Source organism: Corylus avellana, chromosome ca2, assembly GCF_901000735.1.
Source record: "Corylus avellana chromosome ca2, CavTom2PMs-1.0".
In the NCBI taxonomy this organism is placed as follows: Eukaryota; Viridiplantae; Streptophyta; class Magnoliopsida; order Fagales; family Betulaceae; genus Corylus; species Corylus avellana.
The window spans coordinates 16,232,845-16,254,794 of NC_081542.1; the positions used below are offsets into that span (position 1 = coordinate 16,232,845).

The window sequence follows — 21,950 nt, forward strand, 5'->3', positions numbered from 1 at the left end:
GGAGATTCAGTTGTAAATAATTGTTAAAGTTAAACTGATTAGTTAGACTTAGACAGTTGGATTGGTTGCTTAGTTAGTTTATTTAGTTAGACTAAACTGACACGTGGATAAGAAGAGTGCATGTTAGTTTCTGTTTCCTCTGTATTCATTCTTGTATATATACATTGAACATGCGTAGATTAATGAAATCATTCATTTTCCACATTTCATCTTCTTTCTGATTCTTGATTCTTGCATTTTGCCCTCTCCTTCAGTCTCAGCTCGCTCGCCACCTCCCGTAATCCTCAGACTCTGTCCCCTTCGAAAAGGCGTCACGTCCGTCAAGACCACCACCGCCATGGCCGGCGAAGAAAGCGGCGGAGGCTCCAATAGAACCGCTTCTTCTGCTACTGCTGCTTCTCCAACTGAAGATGAAGGTAACTCATAATAGAAAACACGGGGATTAATCGCTTTTATTTTAAGTTGTTTTTGAAAGCACGGGGAGGGGGGAGCCAACGGTTTGGGCAATTGATGAAGGTGATTTTTAAGCAAACACGTCAGTCTTCGGGCTTGAAATGCTTAATGATTTTGATTTGGACCTGTAGTGCTGTATTGGCCAACCTGGATTTGTTACATTCTTGAGCTAGTCTTGTTATGCATGTGTTGCTTTGAATTTGTTGCATTCTTGAATTTGTGTTTATGTGTTTATGACTATCATTATATATCTCAAGTGGGTGTCATGCATGTATTTTGCGTAGACGATTTGATGCTGGGAAATGGGTATCGTCTACCTCCGACAGAGATTAAGGATATTGTGGATGCTCCTCCGCTTCCTGCAGTTTTACTCTCGCCAAACAGGGATAAAATACTGTTTATCAAGCTGAGAGCTCTGCCTCCACTGGCAGTGCTAGCGTTACCAAATAAAAAGTTGACCGGGATTCGTATTGATGGAAAGTGGAATAGTACAAGTCGGATGTCATTTTATTTGGGTATTGCTTTTGGTATTGAGATTCATGAGTTGAGGCCTGATGGTACACTTGCACTTGGGTCCGAGAAAGAGTTACATGGGTACCCTGACGGCGCTAAGATCAATGTCGTTTCATGGTCGCAAGATGGTAGGCATTTAGCATTCTGTGTCTGGGTTGATGATGAACAAAATCTGAGCGGTAAGATTACAATATGGGTTGCTGATGTAGAAACAGGTCAGGCAAGACCTTTGTTTCAGTCGCCAGAAATATGTCTGAAAGCGGTTCATAACAGTTATGTTTGGGTTGATAATTCTACTCTTTTAGTTTCCACCATCCCATTGTCTCGTGGAGGCCTACCAAATAAACCTTTCGTTCCTAGTCGCCCCAAGATACAGTCCCATGAGCAAAAAAACGTTATTCAAGTTGGAACCTTCCCGGATTTGCTAAAAGATGAACACGATGAAGATTTGTTCGATTACTATGCAACTACGCAACTTGTATTGGCGTCTTTAGATGGGGCAGTGAAGGAAATCGGCCCACCAGCTGTGTATACATCATTGGACCCCTCTCCAGATGGGAAATACCTCATGATTAGTTCAATTCACAGACCGTACTCTTTCATTGTACCATGCAGAAGATTTCCTAAGAAGGTAGATTTGTGGACTGCTGATGGGAAATTTATTAGGGAACTTTGTGATTTGCCCCTTGCTGAGGACATTCCCATTGGATTCAATAGTGTTCGGAAAGGGATGCGTTCTATCAAATGGAGACAAGATAAGCCATCAACACTTTACTGGTACGTATCAGAGATTCTACTCTTGCTTGTCTGTGGAAGACATTAGCTGTAATTTTTTTGGAGTGTTTGTTTAGAATTGCATAAGATAATGCAGGATGATTCAATATTGAGGTTGGTTGGTTCCATCTCATTGTAAACATTCAGATACTTGTTTGACAATTAACAGTTTTTAAATGCTTGGTTTGCTCTTGCTGTTGAGGTTTTTAGGGTAGAGACACAAGATGGAGGTGATGCGAATGTACAAGTTTCTCCACGTGATATAGTTTATACACAGCCTGCTGAGCCACTAGAAGGAGAACAGCCAGCGATCTTACACCAACTGAATCTCCGTTATGGGTATGACTATGAGCTTTGCGATTGATGTTTTATCCTCTAAAGCCGAATCTTGTTTTAATGAATGTGAGCTTTTCTGTCTCCACAGAGGTATTTGGTGGTGTGATGAGTCACTGGCTCTAGTTTATGAATCTTGGGACAAGACACGGCAAAGAAGAACCTGGGTGATTTCTCCTGGATCTAAAGATGCTAGTCCACGCATCCTTTTTGATAGGTCATCAGAAGATGTGTACTCTGATCCTGGCTCTCCAATCCTGTGGAGTACTCCTGCTGCAACTGCAACTCATGTGATTGCAAAGGTAAATAAGGAAAATGATGAAAACACTTATGTTTTACTGAAAGGAAGTGGTGCTACACCAGAAGGGAAAATTCCATTCCTTGATTTGATTGACATGTAAGTATATTCAAAAATAATTCCTGGTGGTGTGTTGCTTCCTAAATGCTCGTTGCCGCCATGTGGTTCTAATCCAAATTCTTTCAGAAATACAGGCTGCAAAGAACGAATATGGCAGAGCGACAAAGAGAAATATTACGAGACTGTTGTTGCTTTTATTTCTGATCAGAAAGAAGGGGATTTGCGACTCGATCAGTTGAAAATACTGACTTCCAAAGAGTCGAAAACTGAGAACCCTCAATATCACATCCTGAGCTGGCCAGAGAAGCAAGCATGTCAAATTACGTATTTCCCTCATCCGTACCCAGAGCTGGCATCACTGCGGAAAGAGATGATCAGGTACCAGAGAAAGGATGGGGTGCACCTGGCTGCAACATTGTACCTGCCGCCGGGTTATGATCCGTCAAAAAATGGTCCTCTTCCATGTTTAGTTTGGTGTGACCCTGACGAATTTAAGAGGAAAGGTTCTCCTAATAAATTTGCTGGCATAGGACCTACATCACCCCTTCTTTGGCTTGCTAGAAGGCATGGTTTACCTCTTCTCCTTGTCTGCTTATACTCTCTTAGTTTTGGTGTCTGTCTTTCATTATTCTCCTTCCAATTTGCATCTATTCACAGTTTGGCTTGTTGGGAACATGATGGACCAACTTTTGACAGCTCCTTTAATTGCAGGTTTGCTATTCTATCCGGACCAACAATTCCTATTTTTGGTTTAGGCATTGAGGAGGCAAATGACAGGTAACTTGAGACAATGTTTTAGGAATATACAAATAGTTTCAAGGATATGGGAATCCCATCCTAATCATATGATAAAGTAAATGTCACTAAGGACTCGTTAGAAAGTTTCCTATGATTGATGACATATGAAAATCATCCCATTGTTAACCAAATAAGAGAAAATGTACGAAGCACATACCCCAACAAGGATGGCAAGTTTGTGAAACAGAAGTTGTGAAATGAGTGTGAAAAGGCCATGCTGCAGTGGGGGAAATACTTCAAAATATGAATTAAAACTTGAGGGATCAAAACAAGTAGCTAATGAAATTTGAGATATCCTAGAAATGGGCAAGAAATATGTGAAAAATGAAACTGCTTTTATAGTGGTTTGACACAAAGAACTAAGAATTACAAGCGATAAATATATCTTCAAATCATCAATGTTTCTTCATTATCCTCAAATTGTACTAGCTATGTAACATGGGGCTTTCTTTTCTTCAGTCCTTTCTTCACTTAACAACGAAGTTTCAACGTCTTGAGCTTTCATATGAAGCTTGGTTGTATTTGGTTTTCAGTTCCAGCTATTTGAAATTTTCACAAAAGAAACTATGCCACATATAGCTTCAGGATCTATATTTGAAATTCCTTGAACAGTTATGTAGAGCAGTTGGTCTGGAGTGCAGAGGCTGCAGTTGAGGAAGTTATCCGACGTGGAGTAAGCTCTTTCATTCCTTTCTATAAGAATTTTGTTTGTTTATGTAGTTCTGGGTTTGTATTTCTGACCCGAAGTATTCTGATGCTGCCCTTGTTTGTTAAGGTGGCTCATCCAAACAAAATTGCTGTTGGGGGACATTCCCTTGGTGCTTTCATGACTGCAAACTTCCTAGCACATGCCCCGAATCTTTTCAGTTGTGGAGTTGCTTGGTCTGGTGGTTACTACAAAACATTTGTCCCTTTTGGTTTTGAGGTAAGACACTGACGGATGAATTTCTTTACTCAGCTAACTATATATTTGCAGTTGTGGAGTTGAACCTCTTCTTCTTCTTTTTCCCTTCCCTTTGTAACCCTTTTCCTTGATCAATTAGAAGAAAAAAAAGAAGAAAGAAAGACATTTTCCCTATTAACTTTTGATGGACTAATGACTTCGTTATATTGGTGTAGAATAAAAACAGAACTTCTTGGAAGGCCCCAACCACTCATGTGGAGATGAGTCCTTTGATGCCAGCTAATAGAATTAAGAAGCCAATATTGCTTATCCACGGAGAAGATGACGATAATCCTCATAGTTTATCAAAGCAGGTAAAAGATAAACCATTTTTCCCATTTTTCCAGTGTTTCCACTCATCCTTTGATAAAGTTTAACTTGCCCACTCTTTAGTTTCAATATTCCAAATTAGTCTTTCCACTAGCTCCTTTGTTCTTTACCTATGTGGTTACCCGCCACTTAATTTTGTGTTTGCATGCCCTGCAGTCATATCGTTTTTTCAATGCTCTGAAACGTCATGGTGCTATTTGTCGCCTAGTGATTCTTCCATTTGAGAGCCATGTCTATGCTGCATGGGAGAGTATCATGCATGTCCTATGGGAAACTGATAGATGGCTGCAGAAATATTGTGTCAAATACTACTGATCTAAAAGCAGATATTGACGCATCTAAACATGATGTAAGCAAACAGCCAACAAGTTCCGAAAGCAACAAACGCGTCAAATTGACATCAAATTTATGTTCTTGAACATTGCTTCCAAGTGTAATTCAAAACTGAGACTTGACATGTCATTTGATCCTCGTTGAGGCATCATTACGTAAATTTGATGGTTTTTCTGTATGTAAATTTGATATCGAAGTGTAATTCAATATTATTGAGACCTGAAATATCATTTGATCCAATACTTGTAGCACTGCGTATATTTGAAGCTTGTAATTCTCACATAAATTTTAAAAATGCATGTGAAAATTATTTTCTCTAAGAATAAATTTCACATGTTTTATCAATCTTATTAAAAATATATACCAGTATTGCATGTTTTAAAACAAACAGATGCCAGTTTAAATAGACTTTCCGATTACTTATGGCTACAAAGAATGCCCGCCTGCTGCAAGTCCTCTTCCCTGGCTCATTTGTACGTACGTATGATGTATTCATAATAACGGTGAGCAGTCTAGCATTTCACTTGTGCAACCATAATATATTAATGTTCACTTTAAATTCCAAATCTTTTCTTGTCCAATTATCAGTCTCAAGAAAACATTTACTTTCCTACTCTTTTTTCTTCTTAAGAAAATCCAAACACAGAACGCAAGTCAGTTTAAATAACCAGAAAAGAAAATTAAGTGTTAAAAGTCAAAATAGAGAAAATTAAGAATATTTAATTTAAATATGAGATGAATTAAAGGAGATGAGGTTCGATCCCAGGACTTTTAACTTTGATATTATGTTAAATCACCACTTATTCCAAAAATTTAAGCTGATAGAAAGAGTCAATAATTTAACAGTAATTTAATTTTTTTAATATTAAATATAAAAAATTATTGAGCCGACCCCAAAACCAAGAGTTGAGCAAATTGAGAACCCAATGGTCCAACTGAGATATTTAGCATAAACACGTGCCTTTAATTTTCTTGGACTCCCCCACACAATGGTCAAGTCAGTTAAAAAAAAAAAGTCGGTTCTTTTAGGTATATATATAGTTCGAAAACTTCCCTCCTACTTTCATCACCCCCACGTCCCCAACATCCCCCTCCATAGTATATACTTGAGAGAAATGGAAGGCTCTTCTTTCAAACTTTTTGTGACATCTCTTCTCATACTGCTTGCCACTAGCTCAAGCTTAGTGGTTATGGCGAGCTCGTTAAGCACCGACTTCATCAGAATGTCTTGCAGATCAACAACCTATCCAGGACTTTGCTTCAGCTCTCTCTCTATCCATGCAAACCTGATCCAAACAAGCCCTCAGATTCTGGCCAGCACGGCCCTCAATGTGACTCTTTCGTCGGTTCGCTCGACCTGTTCGGTGATGATGGAGCTGTCAAAGAGACGGGGAATGAGCCTTAGAGTGCTTGGTGCCATGAAGGACTGATTGGAGGTGTTTGGCGATGCGGTGGACCAGCTTCAGAGGTCTATAGGTCAGATGGGCAAGCTTAAGGGGTCTAATTTTCAGATGTTTATGAGTGATATGCAAACTTGGGTTAGTGCTGTTTTGACGAATGAGGATACGTGCAGCGAAGGGTTTGCAGGGAATGCCATGAATGGGAAGGTGAAGACCATTGTTAGGGGCAGGATTGTGAAAGTTGCACAATTGACTAGCAATGCCTTGGCTTTGGTTAATCAATTTGCATCTCTTCATGGTTAATATGTTATATTTGTTTTTGTTTTTTTTAGTTGTTTTTGTTTTTGTTTTTTGTTTTAGAGTATTTTGTGTTTGTATATTGTTTGTTAATATTTTTATTTTGAAAAGAGAAAATCAAAGGCAGGAAACAAAAATCAGGTGTTTGGCATATATAGCGTTAGTTATGTTATGATCCGTGCCGCTGCACAAAAGATTTGTGGGTCTTTATAGGAAGGAGCTAAGTTTTTAAGATTATTGGTGTTGGAAAGTTGCATGTTTTAGGGACCTTTCTTTATGTATGTGCACAAGTTGCAAATTCAGCAAATGTATAATAGCCGAATTCATGCACTGGTGTTTCCTGGTCCAAATTTGAAGCATGATTGATGCATCATGGAACAAGTACAAGTAAATGAAACTCTTCACACACAGTGTCGAAGAATGCGTACCTGAATTATTGTCTATTGTCTTATATATATATATATATATATATATATATATATATATAAGTCGAGTTTTGACGTAGAGAGTGCTTAGAATTGTGACAAATGTCGATATTTTTTAATATTTAAGAGTGCTTAGAATTGCGACACATGTTCATATTTTTTAATTGTTGTTTTTAAAGACAACAATTAAAAAAAATAAAAATCTTAAATTTTATTTTGTATCATTAATTTATTAAAAGATTTGCAGGTTCAAATTTTTATTTTTTTGTTTAGTATGTATGAACTGGTACTAAAATAATGTATGATCAAGCATACATTATTTTAAAAACTGAACCAGTTAAAAAAATTGAACCGGTTCAGTTTGACGTCGTCTCTTCCTTCTCTCTAACAACGGAAACAACGTTTTCTCTAAGGCATGCTCTCTGTTTTCCTCTTCTTCCAACGTTTCTTTCTTCTCTGTTTCCCTCTTCTTCCTCAAGGCATGCTCTCTCTCTTTCTTCTTCTTCCAACGTTTTCCTTTTTTTCTCTCTTTTTCTATCTCTCTGTTTTTAGGGTTTTCTATAACGGTTTGTTAAAATTTACCGCTTCGTTTATATTTCCCACCCTCTCAGTGGCGGAGTGACGTAGCTGAAGACTAAGGTAACTAATCAAAGAGCAGCGTCTTTGATTCTGCAAGGAGAAGCGTTTTCGTCTTCTACCAAAAAAGATAAAAACAAGCCCACAGGCTAAAAGAAGGATAAAACTCCGCAGAGTATTTGAAAGAGAATTTTCTGATTTGATAATAATTCAATGGGTTGAGTTTTACATAATAAGCTAGTCTATTTATAGAAAAGAAATACTTGTAAAGAAAGTAAACCTACTTCTAGTAGAGAAAGTAAATCTAATCCTAATAACAATAGTAAACCTAACCCTATAAGGAAAGAAAATAAAATCCTAATAAAATAAAATAAAATCCTAATATAAAATTGACAATCAGCGGGAATCGTGACAATCTTTCTTTTTGTACTTCCATTGTCTGAGAATGGATAAAATTTTGATCAAGCGGCGCTGCTCCGATATTATTTTTGATATTTTCTTTATTTTCGTTTTTACCGAAAATAAAGGTAAATATCGTCCTACATCAGATACCCCCACTTGAAAAAACTCATCCTCGAGTTTTCTTCGGAACATGGCACATACGGCTCTTCTGAAGAAAAGTACTTGGAGAAATCTACATAGATAGCATCAAGACACGATTTTTCCTTTTCGTCTACTTCCACAAAAATTTCTCCAATGATTTCTTCTTGGATGTCATCTTCAACTTCACAGTTTTCTTCAAAGGAATCGCCAATTTTTGTGGTAATCGTGATGAGTTGCACTTGTGACGGAGGAGATAGTGGTTGTTCTTCCACTGATGTAGTCGTTGGAACCAATGATTGTGTAACATCCCACCCCAATGACACACAATATTGTCCGCTTTTGGCTCCCCTCTAACCAGACTTCCCAGGAGGTCACCCATCCTGGTACTACTCCAGCAGAAGCACGCTTAACTAAGGAGTTTTGATGGGATCATGACCATCATGGCTTTAAAACACATTGTTGTCATTAAGGGTGTAGTATACATTTAAGCACATCTCCATCTCCATACCCAGGCGATGTGAGACGTCACAATCACCCCCTCTTAGGACCTAGCGTCCTCGCTGGCGACCTTCATGGGATTAGCCCATTCTGGCCGTCCGCCCCAGCGAGCGCCCGCTAGCGACCTTCATGGGCTTGTGCACGCTCCCCCCATCTTAAGCTGGGCAATGACTCTGATACCAATTGTAACATCACACCCCAATGACACAAAATATTGTCCGCTTCTGGCTCCCCTTGAACCAGACTTCCTAGGAGGTCACCCATCCTGATACTACTCCAGCAGAAGCACGCTTAACTGCGGAGTTCTGATGGGATCATGATCATCACGGCTTTAAAATGCGTTGTTGTCATTAAGGGTGTAGTATACATTTAAGCACATCCTCATCTCCATACCCAGGAGATGTAGGATGTCACAGATTGTGGTTGCACATAGTTTTTCTCTGACGGTAATTCCACTTTTTTAACCAAATTAACATCTTCCACATCTCTTTTACTATAATTAATATTCTCTTCATAGGCGGAGTGACTATTTGGAGATTTATGAATATGGTTACGGACAGGTCGAATCAGACTTGCGTCATCGTCAATGAACTTGTCAACATAAGGAAACTGAACAGGTTTCACTTGGATCCCATAGTCATCTTTGGCATCACTGTCCCTATAATTCCAAAGGGAACCCATATGCATGCGTTCCAACGTCTCCCACATCTGGCGCATCTCCTGTTGCATAGCGTGCATAGTCTGCTTGAACTCTTGGAATTCGGTTCTCCAAGGAGCCTCTGATTGCTTGATGTATCGTTGGTGGTCGGATTTGGAAACAACATCTCTCTCACGAACGGCGTCGTTATAGAAGTTTGTCACTGTTGCACTGATTGGTCATGATCAGGATAAAGCCTGCTCTGATACCAACTGACGTAGCGGAAGACTAAGGTAACTAATCAATTAGCAGCGTCTTTGATTCTGCAAGAAGAAGCGTCTTCGTCTTCTACCAAAAAAGATAAAACCAAGCCCGCAGGCTAAAAGAAGGATAAAACACTGCAGAGTATTTGTAAGAGAATTCTCTGATTTGATAATAATTCAATGAGTTGAGTTTTACATAATAAACTAGCCTATTTATATAAGAGAAATACTTGTAAATAAAATAAACCTACTTCTAGTAGAGAAAGTAAATCTAATCCTAGTAACAATAGTAAACCTAACCCTAAAGGAAAGAAAATAAAGTCATAATAAAATAAAATAAAATCCTAATATAAAATTGACAATCAGCGGGAATCGTGACAATCTTTTCTTTTGTACTTCAATTGTCTGAGAATGGATAAAATTCTGATCAAGCGGCGCTGCTCCGATATTATTTTTGATATTTTCTTTATTTTCGTTTTTACCGAAAATAAAGGTAAATATCGTCCTACATCACGGAGAGAAGTGGGGGCGACCTGGGGGCGGTCGCCCTTGGTAAAAAAAATTAATTTTTTTTTTTTTTACGTATTTTTCTGGCATGAATTGTTTACCGCCCCAGGTAACAAAATTTTGTTAAAAAAAAAGAAAAAAGAAAAAAACTCCTCCAGCTGTTTCGGTTTCTTGGTTTCACATTAAAAAAAAAAAAAAAAAAAAGTCAAGAAATTTAATGTTTATTTATCAATATTTGGCATTTTCTTGTCATAATCCAAGTACCCAACCGAGTAAGTTGAGAGTAAAGCTTATAATTAAAGCCATTAACGCCTTAACTTGTCTTGGTTATGACAGCGCCCTTAATTTGTCTTGGTTATATTTAAGCTTTTTAATTGAGATATATCTCTCACTTTCATCATTTTGTTTATCTTATTCTAAAACAATATTGTTATTTTATTATTATTATTTTTTTGGTGTGTTTTATATACTTTGGGATTTTGTCAAGCATCAACGAGTTTCAGAAGATTATTGCCAATCTCAGATTTGTTATTTTTATTAATTCATTTTAGGCTAAAAGTTATCGGAATATGCTAATAATTTTATTATAATATCACTAGAGTATGAGACGTAAACAATTATTAAAACAATACTTCGTAACAAAATAGAAGATGAGTTTCTTGAAGATAATTTACTTATCTACATTAAAAGGGAAATTGCTGAAAGCTTTGATTCAGATTTGATACTTGATGATTTTGTTTCTCTAAGACCGCATAGAATGCAATTTTAGGCACTTTGTATTTTGTATTTTCCTTTACTTTGGTACTAGTGCCTACATGGTAACTAATATATCAATTTAGCATATAAATATGCTTTTTGTGATATATATATATATATATATATATATATTGTGGTATAATTTCTTTTTTTGATTGTATTTACCATATTATAATAAAAATATAATATATAAAGAGAAAAAAATATTTTATCATTATATTTTATTATTTTATTGACGCCCACGGTAGAATGAACTCCTGGATCCGCCACTGCTGACCCTCTCTAGGATTTTCTCTTTTGGAAAGCCTTTGGATTGATAATGTTTTTGATCTCTCTTTTTCTCTCTTTTTCTATCTCCCTGTTTTTAGGGTTTTCTATAACAGTTTGTTAAAATTTACCGCTTCATTTATATTTCCCACCCTCTCTGGGATTTTCTCCACTGACCTCAATTTCTCAATTTCTAATCAATCACTGCTTCTCTAGGATTCTCTCCGCCGACTTCAATTTCTATATAACTCAACCTGGGTTTCTCCACTCTCCACTGTCTCTCGATCTTGATCTCTATATCATGTTAGTTTCTTTTGTATCTTTACGTTATGTCAACCTTTTGTATCTATACGTTTTCTTTGACTGTGTTCAGATATGGGTTTTATATATTAAATTTGTGTATATATATATATGAAATTTTATTGTGTTCAAAGATGGGTTTTATATATTAAATTTGTGTTTCCGAACATTCTTAAGAGTCATCATGAGTTTTTGTCGCTCTCCTTCAACCTCGGCAAATTGATGGCTTAGTTGAGAGTATCAGTCATGCATCTCTTTTAGTTCAGTCTCCATATATGCATGTCTTCCTTTCAGTTCCAACATGTCTTGTCTTTTATTAGCTCATTGATATCTCTAAAGCTTTTGAATACTGTTTCCTCATAACTGTGTTGTCTCAAGAAAGAACCAGATTACATGAGCAGAATATTGTGTTAATTAATTAGATGAATACTTTGTTAAATATGCTTGATTCTAAGACTGTTAAATATGGTATCACAGTAGCTTCTTCAGCTTCAGGTATTCCTTATGATCTATCTTCAGTTCTTTCATATAACAAGCTTTCTTAATTCTAATCAGAAACTTTTTAGTCACATATATTTCCGTAGTTCGGTTATTTACGATTTTTCTCAAAACGTGCAATTTATAGAAATATAATCTAATCTAATATTTCTTATCATATATATATATAAAAGCCGAGGGAAATTTTTAGCTTCCAGTAACAACTTAAGGTATATTCGAGATGAATGTATTTTTGTGCTTTTATGTATAAATTTTTAGTAATTATGAATTGATTATCTTTAATTTGTTTCTTGAGAATTTTTTTTGTACCAAACACCGTTTTAAAATTAGAGATTAGGTAGAGATTGTATCTCTCCCTTTATTAAAACATAATTTTTCCTTAATTAATTCCTTTTGACCTTTCGTTTTATTAACTCACAATATTTATCTCTCTCACCCTAAATCACGTCAATCTCTCTCACTCTAAATTCACGTCTCTCCTTCTAGCAACAACGTTTCAAAACTCTTTCCTATAGAAGTTGACGGTTGCACAAAGTTTATTTGATCAATTTCATGAAAATATATGTGACTCCGAACTATGATTTAAGGTATGAGATATTCGAGATGAATGTACCTTTGTGCTTTACGTATAAATTTTTAGCATTTGGGAATTGATGATCTTTAGTTTGTTTCTTGAGAATTTTTTTTGTATTAAACACCGTTTTAAATTAGAGATTACGTAGAGATGAATATGTTTCTTTTTTGTTTTGTGAAATTTTTTGTTCAACTTTTTTTTTTTTTTTTTTTTTTTTCATTTGCTTTTTTGAATGTTTAGAATTATGAGTTTTATTTTTATTAAAATATAATAGGTATTACACCAAAAATATTAAAATGTTACGCTAATTTTATATTAATACTTTGATAATCAAAATTCATGTTTTCTTGCTTTTTTTTTTTAATTTTTTTATGCTTTTCATTTTAAACTACACATATGAGAACGAATTTAGGTTGTTTTAATTTATTTTTTAGATTAAGGGAAGATTTAAATGATTTATTTGATTGCATTAAATATTGAGTGAAAGATTTTGTTATTTTTGTATCCAAAAAAAAAAGATTTATTATTTTGCTTTGTATTATTTTTTAAATGTCCAGAATTTTATGAGTTTTATTTGTATTGAAATATAATAAGTATTACACAAAAACCTATTGGGTTTAGGGTTACTCTCAGTTTTGTTACCATTCTCAATATATTGTTATAAGGTTTAGGGTTACTCTTTCCTTATTTTCTGTTCTAATTTATATATTATTTTTCATTCAAATTTCTTATTGTTCTTTTGTAAATTTAATTGACTTGGTTGTTCATTATGTTTTTTTGTGTTCCGATATTCCTTCTACGATTTTTTATCTCTTTCTTTAATGAAAGAAATAAAATTACTCCTATGAGAATAAATATTTTAATATGTTTTATGGGTCTTATGATTTAAGGGTCTTATGTTTTAACTCATTCCAGTTAGTTTTAAATTACATATATGAGAATTTTTTTATTATGTTTTAATTTATATGGATTAAAACTAAAATTATATATGGTTCTTATGATAGTATATTTTTATGTGATTTATATATTCATGCAAACTTATGTGTAATTGTGTCACTATGTTCAATAATATACTGTTGAATAACTTTTTGTATTTTTTTTGTTTATATTGAAATAGGCATAATAGATTTTTTTACACAAATTTTTTGACCTATAATAAAAAATACAATGAAGATGTGTTTTAAGTTTTAAAATCAAATTATAATGAATAATTCCGCGCATAATGTGGGTTCTAAGCTAGTATTTCCAAAAATTACGACACTTTATTCAAAATGAACGGCCTAAATTAAGCCATGTAATTTAAAATACAAAAACAAAAAAGTACAAACAAAATAAAGGAGATAGTTAGACTACCCCATTGAGGTAGTTGGCCAACCCTCAAAAAGAAAAAGAGTGGACGGCTTACTCTAATCACACCCTTGAGTGGCTGACTACCAACTTTAGATAAAGGGATGGTCGACCACTCTCTTAGGGAGCCAATCATCTTACGTGCTTATCTAATCAACCATTAGCTTCTACCACTGGCCATCCACTTGGTTTGGGGTTTTTTTCCTTTTTCTTTTTAATTGTTTTCTGAGGCTTAAATGGCTCAATCTAGGCTGTTCATTTTGAATGAAGAACCTAAATCTTTGAAATTATAGGGACCTCAATCCTTCTTTGGGGTATCTTTATATCACGTGTTCTTTTAGTAAAAACTTATAAAAGAAACAAAAGGATAAGTAAACGATCGAACACAACGCACTCTCCTAGCTAGCACACCAGCAAGGAGACAGCGACAACACTGCCAACTAAACAGCACCAGCAAATCAAACAACAAGAACCCAACCAGGAACACAACCACAAGCCAAATTAAAGCTAGGTGGATCAGCTAAACCCCAAGAGCTAATAACTCTTGTATTAATGCAAGGGGGAAAAACAAAAAAAGATCAAGCATCACAATATCCAACTCTATATACCAAAGAATCTGGAACTCCTCTATTGAGAAAAATTCCCAGGCCTCCTACTCTTCCAAAAACACTCTACCAGCACCCAAAGAAAATTTATCACGCACCCAGCTCCTCAAGTCGAGAATTTTGTGCCAAGTCATATCATGTGTTAGTACAGTGAAGCCAAGTGAAAAAGGGTAAAATTCTATCCACTCTATTGAACCAAAAGCCATTGATTTCTTCCACTCGTAATGTGGTAAATGCATTAGAAAAAAACTTTATCATTGAGAGAATTAAGTTATCAAGGAGTTTATCAGATTTGACTTTCTAGATGAGATCTTTAAATACTTAAATTGTTTTCTTAAGGCGGCATTTAGAACATGCCTTAAGAGGCACAACAAATCGAGGTTGGTTAGTTGCCTGCTTTGGCAGTCACCACCATTAATGTCTATTGGTCTATTACACAGGAATCTCAACGATGGAGCATGTGGACATGGTAAATCCTGACCGCTAGACGGCCACGACTGCATCTTTTTTTCCATTAAGCATTCAGGCCAGAAGCAAAACTGGAATCACAAATACAATGAAGAGAGTAGTGCTATATATCACTCTCCTGCATCCCCCTCCCATCCTCCCAAAGCTTGCATGGTCCTCTATAGCATTTGGTGCAACAAGCATAACCAGGCACATACAAACACATGCAGGATCACGTGCACACGGATACACGCACAGGTTTTCTGTACGACAATTGATTGTGCTTGTAACCTATCAACCCCCCAAAACAAAACCTCAAAATTATCACATCAAGCAGGGCTTATGAGCGTGTCATCACCTTGATGCCCAAAGATCATTACTTCAATTTAAGAAATGAAAGAAAGAAAACAGAGAAACCTATATCTTCCGCAGCTCAAATTCTCAGAAGGCGATTAACCAAAATTAAGGAATCAGTCTTTTGTGAATCTATATAATTTATGAAGCATCCAAAAAAAAAAAGAATGTCTTTTAGCTGTTGACATGGAGAGTGAGTTCTAGGCTACAAGAAGAGTTAAGAGGCCCTTTTGGGAGGAGACATGTTACCTATAAAAGAAATTGTTGTGCCAATTGCAAGTATATGTACCAGCAATCCGGTGAAAGTCAAAGATACGATTAAACCTCAATCCAAATGTAATATAACCATCCATTTTAGTATAAATCAGCATAAAAGATACACAACTCACCAAATAGAAAGCGGGCAGTCAACAGAAGTTCCAACTGCTTTGTTTCCCATTTATTTTCTTGGATAACCTACTCAGTACGTAATTAAATACAACAATCAGGCAATTTCAATAGGAATAACAATTGAAGTAACAAGAGTACGTAACTAATTAGTTTCCAGAACACATAAATATGTTGCAAGTGGCGACTTCCGTAAATGCCTGGACACACAAGAAACTTTTACCACAAGATAGAAATGATAAAAGACAAGTTTGATTACATTCCTTACAAGTTACTAGCATCTTGGCAACATGGCAACATGCACCACGTCTCATATATAGAGAGTACTAATACAATCATTAAAGTCAACTTTGAACAAAAAGTATAACTACTGCCATTTAGACATACTAACAGACATCAAGCGTAAAATTATGAGTGGCACATTTTAGACAGCATCAAGCATCTGATATACGATAGGAAACGTAAAAAGTTCTACTGATTTATAATTATCAAACGTTTATCTAGTTACAAATGTTCATTAAGTTACAGAACTAGAATACAGCATGAATAAATTAACGATACTTCTTATCTTTTGAATTGTTCTGCCGAAATATAACAACTAAAGAAGCTTTTGATTCTTTTTCATATTTTCATCATCTAAGCTTTTGTACATTTCTTTACAACTTAATGACACCCGCTAAAATAAATTTTAACACTTTCCAATCACACGCTAAACATCAGCTATCTTTACGTACTAGCTAATTCATTTTCTCCTATAACAAACCAGTTGGTAAAAAAAAATTCCCTAAGTTGTATCATAAAGAAGAATTAGGTGACATACAAATGAAAAATTGATTCTTTTTTAGCCTAATTCCTAGTTAACAAAGCAAACTAACGACTGCTTATAGTTTCAATACAGTACTAACTCTGGCGACTGATGCTTAAATATGAAATTTTCAGCTCCTTCCAGCAATCAAAAATATCTTGGAAATTCTGTTAAATCAAGTGTCACATGTTCTATTAATCTTACTAAAAATGCATGCGAGAATCATGATTTTCAGAAGCTCCTTGACAAACCAATATTATAATAACCAAGCAATATTTCCAATAGAGAAGTAAATGGCAAAATAATATTAATACTATAATCATATGATCAGTTCAAACAACCGGTATATGAGTATAATATATAGATATTCCTTCTGTAAGTGCCTATGGTATGTGAAAAACGAAGTGATATCACATAAAAAAAAAGCACGGGACCCACTTCAAGACTCATCAATTCTCACGAAGCCTCTCTCTCTCTCTCTCTTTCTTCCATTCCTCCATTCACTTGGAAGGGGAGATTCAGTTGTTAGTAGTTGTTAAAGTTAAACTGATTAGTTAGACTTAGACAGTTGGATTGGTTGCTTAGTTAGTTTATTTAGTTAGACTAAACTGACACGTGGATATGAAGAGTGCATGTTAGTTTCTGTTTCCTCTGTATTCATTCTTGTATATATATGCATTGAACATGCGCAGATTAATGAAATCATTCATTTTCCACATTTCATCTTCTTTCTGATTCTTGATTAATATTGCATTTTGCTCTCTCCTTCAGTCGCAGCTCGCTCGCCACCTCCCGTAATCCTCAGACTCTGTCCCCTTTGAAACGCCGTCACGTCCGTCAAGATCACCACCGCCATGGCCGGCGAAGAAAGCGGCGGAGGCTCCAATAGCACCCCTTCTTCTGCTACTGCTGCTTCTCCAAGTGAAAATGAAGGTAACTCATAATAGAAAAAGGACTTTTGTTTAATCGCTTTTATTTTAAGTTGTTTTTGAAAGCACGGGGAGGGGGGAACCAACGGTTTGGGCAATTGAAGAAGGTGATTTTTAAGCAAACACGTCAGTCTTTGGGCTTGAAATGCTTGATGATTTTGATTTGGACCTGTAGTGCTGTATTGGTCAACCTGGATTTGTTACATTCTTGAGCTAGTCTTGTTATGCATGTGTTGCTTTGAATTTGTTACATTCTTGAATTTGTGTTTATGTGTTTATGACTATCATTATATATCTCAAGTGGGTGTCATGCATGTACTTTGTGTAGACGATTCGATGCTGGGAAATGGGTATCGTCTTCCTCCGACAGAGATTAAGGATATTGTGGATGCTCCTCCGCTTCCTGCAGTTTTACTCTCGCCACGCAGGGATAAAATACTGTTTATCAAGCTGAGAGCTCTGCCTCCACTGGCAGTGCTAGCGTTACCAAATAAAAAGTTGACCGGGATTCGTATTGATGGAAAGTGGAATAGTACAAGTCGGATGTCATTTTATTTGGGTATTGGTTTTGGCATTGAGATTCATGAGTTGAGGCCTGATGGTACACTTGCACTTGGGTCCGAGAAAGAGTTACATGGGTACCCTGAGGGCGCTAAGATCAATGTCGTTTCATGGTCGCAAGATGGTAGGCATTTAGCATTCTGTGTCTGGGTTGATGATGAAGAAAATCTAAGCGGTAAGATTACAATATGGGTTGCTGATGTAGAAACAGGTCAGGCTAGACCTTTGTTTCAGTCGCCAGAAATATGTCTGAAAGCGGTTCATCATAACAGTTATGTTTGGGTTGATAATTCTACTCTTTTAGTTTCCACCATCCCATTGTCTCGTGGAGGCCTACCAAATAAACCTTTCGTTCCTAGTCGCCCAAAGATACAGTCCAATGAGCAAAAAAACGTTATTCAAGTTGGAACCTTCCCGGATTTGCTAAAAGATGAACACGATGAAGATTTGTTCGATTACAATGCAACTACGCAACTTGTATTGGCTTCTTTAGATGGGACAGTGAAGGAAATCGGCCCACCAGCTGTGTATAAATCATTGGACCCCTCTCCAGATGGGAAATATCTCATGATTAGTTCAATTCACAGACCGTACTCTTTCATTGTACCATGCAGAAGATTTCCTAAGAAGGTAGATTTGTGGACTGCTGATGGGAAATTTGTTAGGGAACTTTGTGATTTGCCCCTTGCTGAGGACATTCCCATTGGATTCAATAGTGTGCGGAAAGGGATGCGTTCAATCAAATGGAGACAAGATAAGCCATCAACACTTTACTGGTACGTATCAGAGATTCTACTCTTGTTTGTCTGTGGAAGACATTAGCTGTAATTTTTTTGGAGTGTTTGTTTAGAATTGCATAAGATAATGCAGGATGATTCAATATTGAGGTTGGTTGGTTCCATCTCATTGTAAACATTCAGATACTCGTTTGACAATTAACAGTTTTTAAATGCTTGGTTTGCTCTTGCTGTTGAGGTTTTTAGGGTAGAGACGCAAGATGGAGGTGATGCGAATGTACAAGTTTCTCCACGTGATATAGTTTATACACAGCCTGCTGAGCCACTAGAAGGTGAACAGCCAGCGATCTTACACCAACTTAATCTCCGTTATGGGTATGACTATGAGCTTTGTGATTGATGTTTTATCCTCTAAAGCTGAATCTTGTTTTAATGAATGTGAGCTTTTCTGTCTCCGCAGAGGTATTTGCTGGTGTGATGAGTCACTGGCTCTAGTTTATGAATCTTGGGACAAGACAAGGCAAAGAAGAACCTGGGTGATTTCTCCTGGATCTAAAGATGCTAGTCCACGCATCCTTTTTGATAGGTCATCAGAAGATGTGTACTCTGATCCTGGCTCTCCAATCCTGTGGACAACTCCTGCTGCAACTGCAACTCATGTGATTGCAAAGGTAAATAAGGAAAATGATGAAAACACTTATGTTTTACTGAACGGAAGTGATGCTACACCAGAAGGGAACATTCCATTCCTTGATTTGTATGACATGTAAGTATTCAAAAATAATTTCTGGTGTGTTGCTTCCTATATGCTCGTTGCTGCCATGTGGTTCTAAATCAAATTCTTTCAGAAATACAGGCTGCAAAGAACGAATATGGCAGAGCGACAAAGAGAAATATTACGAGACTGTTGTTGCTTTTATTTCTGATCAGAAAGAAGGGGATTTGCGACTCGATCAGTTGAAAGTACTGACTTCCAAAGAGTCGAAAACTGAGAACCCTCAATATCACATCCTGAGCTGGCCAGAGAAGCAAGCATATCAAATTACGTATTTCCCTCATCCGTACCCAGAGCTGGCATCACTGCGGAAAGAGATGATCAGGTACCCGAGAAAGGATGGGGTGCAACTGACTGCAACATTGTACCTGCCGCCGGGTTATGATCCGTCAAAAGATGGTCCTCTTCCATGTCTGGTTTGGTGTGACCCTGTCGAATTTAAGAGCAAAGGTTCTCCTAATAAATTTGCTGGCATAGGACCTACATCACCCCTTCTTTGGCTTGCTAGAAGGCATGGTTCACCTTTTCTCCTTGTCTGCTTATACTCTCTTAGTTTTGGTGTCTTTCATTATTCTCCTTCCAATTGCATCTATTCACAGTATGGCTTGTTGGGAACATGATGGACCAACTTTTGACAGCTCCTTTACTTGCAGGTTTGCTATTCTATGCGGACCAACAATTGGTGTAGGCAATGAGGAGGCAATTGACAGGTAACTTGAGACAATGTTTTCAGGAATATACAAATAGTTTCAAGGATATGGGAATCCCATCCTACTCATATGATAAAGTGAATGTCTCTCTATGGACTAGTTAGAAATTTTTATTGATTGATGACGTAAGAAAATTCATCCTGTTGTTAACCAAATAAGAGAAAAAGTGTGAAGCACATACCCCAACAAGGATGGCAAATTTGTGAAACCGAAGTGAAATGGGTGTGAAAAGACCATGCTGGAGTGGGGGAAATGCTTCAGAATATGCATTAAAACTTGACGGAACAAAACAAATAGGGGCGATGAAATTTGAGATGTCTTGGAAATGGGTGAGAAATAAGTGAGAAATGAAATTGCTTTTATAGTGGTTTGTTTGACACAAAAATCTAAGAATTACAAGCCATAAATTACAGGCATGTAGAGCAGTTGGTCTGGAGTGCAGAGGCTGCAGTTGAGGAAGTTATCCGACGTGGAGTAAGCTCTTTCATTCCTTTCTATATGAATTTTTTTTTATGTAGTTCTGTGTTTGTATTTCTGACCCGAAGTATTCTGATGCTGCCCTTGTGAAGGTGGCTTATCGAAACAAAATTGCTGTTGGGGGACATTCCCTTGGTGCTTTCATGACTGCAAACCTCCTAGAACATGCCCCGAATCTTTTCAGTTGTGGAGTTGCTTGGTCTGGTGCTTACTACAAAACATTTGCTCCTTTTGGTTTTGAGGTAAGAAACTAATGGATGAATTTCTTTACTCAGCGGAGTTGAACCTTTTTCTTCTTTTTTCCCTTCCCCTAGATAATTTCAGTTGTGGAGTTGAACCTTTTTCTTCTTTTTTCCCTTCCCCCGTAACCCTTTTCCTTATTCAATTAGAAAAGTAAGAAAGACATTTTCCCTATTAACTTTTGATGGACTAGTGACTTCGTTATATTGGTGTAGAATGAAAACAGAACTCCTTGGGAGGACCCAACCACTCATGTGGAGATGAGTCCTTTCATGTCAGCTAATAGAATAAAGAAGCCAATATTGCTTATCCACGGAGAAGATGACGATAATCCTCATAGTTTGTCAAAGCAGGTAAAATATGAACCATTTTCCCAATTTTTCTTGTGTTTCCATGCATCCTTTGATAGATTTTAACTTGCCCACTCTTTAGTTTCAATATTCCAAATTAGTTTCCACTAGCTCCTTTGTTCTTTACCTATGTGGTTACCCGCCACTTAATTTTGTGTTTGCATGCTCTGCAGTCAGATCATTTTTTCAGTGCTCTAAAAGGCCAAGGTGCTCTTTGTCGCCTAGTGATTCTTCCATTTGAGAGCCATGTCTATGCTGCATGGGAGAGTATCATGCATGTTCTTTGGGAAACTGATAGATGGCTGCAGAAATATTGTGTGTCAAATACTACTGATGTAAAAGCAGATATTAGCGCATCTAAACGTGATGCAAGTAAAGATGCAACAGGTTCCGAAAGCAACAAACGCATCAAATTTACTTAATTCTATTAGCAACACACATCAATTTTATTTTCTTGAACATTGCTTTCAAGTGTAATTCAAAACTTAGATTTGACATGTCATCTGATCCTTATTGAGGCATCATTACGTAAATTTGATGATTTTCCTCGTGAGATATCCGTGCATAAATTTGATATCGAAGTGTAATTCAATATTATTGATACCTGAAATGCCATTTAATCCAATACTTGCAGCACTGCGTATATTTGGAGCTTGTAATTCTCACATGAATTTTAAAAATGCATGTGAAAATTATTTTCTCTAAGAATAAATTTCAATGTTTTGTTAATCCTATTAAAAATATATACAAGTATTACATGTTTTAAAAAAAAACATATGCCAGTTTAAATAGACTCTCCGATTACATATGCTACAAAGAATGCCTGCCTGCTGCAAGTCCTCTTCACTTG

The 21,950-nt window shown here is 36.4% G+C and overlaps 1 protein-coding gene and 2 pseudogenes across 1 annotated transcript; all 3 read left to right on the forward strand.

The window, feature by feature from the left end:
- Nucleotides 1-337: 337 nt before the first annotated feature.
- Nucleotides 338-4,920, forward strand: LOC132169158 (probable glutamyl endopeptidase, chloroplastic; annotated as a pseudogene).
- Nucleotides 4,921-5,950: 1,030 nt separating this feature from the next.
- Nucleotides 5,951-6,538, forward strand: LOC132173009 (21 kDa protein-like; annotated as a pseudogene).
- Nucleotides 6,539-17,175: 10,637 nt separating this feature from the next.
- On the forward strand, nucleotides 17,176-21,522 carry LOC132169159 (probable glutamyl endopeptidase, chloroplastic). Its single transcript, XM_059580238.1, has 10 exons — nucleotides 17,176-17,254; nucleotides 17,579-18,587; nucleotides 18,795-18,923; nucleotides 19,009-19,314; nucleotides 19,397-19,834; nucleotides 19,977-20,033; nucleotides 20,447-20,507; nucleotides 20,603-20,752; nucleotides 20,966-21,103; nucleotides 21,274-21,522. The coding sequence occupies exons 1-10, from the start codon at nucleotides 17,176-17,178 to the stop codon at nucleotides 21,520-21,522; spliced, it is 2,616 nt and encodes an 871-aa protein (XP_059436221.1).
- Nucleotides 21,523-21,950: the final 428 nt, after the last annotated feature.

Bases quoted from the DNA above. Each gene is read 5' to 3' on its own strand.
- LOC132169159 (XM_059580238.1), top strand. From the start codon at position 17,176: ATGGCCGGCGAAGAAAGCGGCGGAGGCTCCAATAGCACCCCTTCTTCT. The intron at 17,255-17,578 runs GTAACTCATAAT...TACTTTGTGTAG, and splicing joins TTCTCCAAGTGAAAATGAAG to ACGATTCGATGCTGGGAAAT. The intron at 20,508-20,602 runs GTAAGCTCTTTC...GCCCTTGTGAAG, and splicing joins AGGAAGTTATCCGACGTGGA to GTGGCTTATCGAAACAAAAT.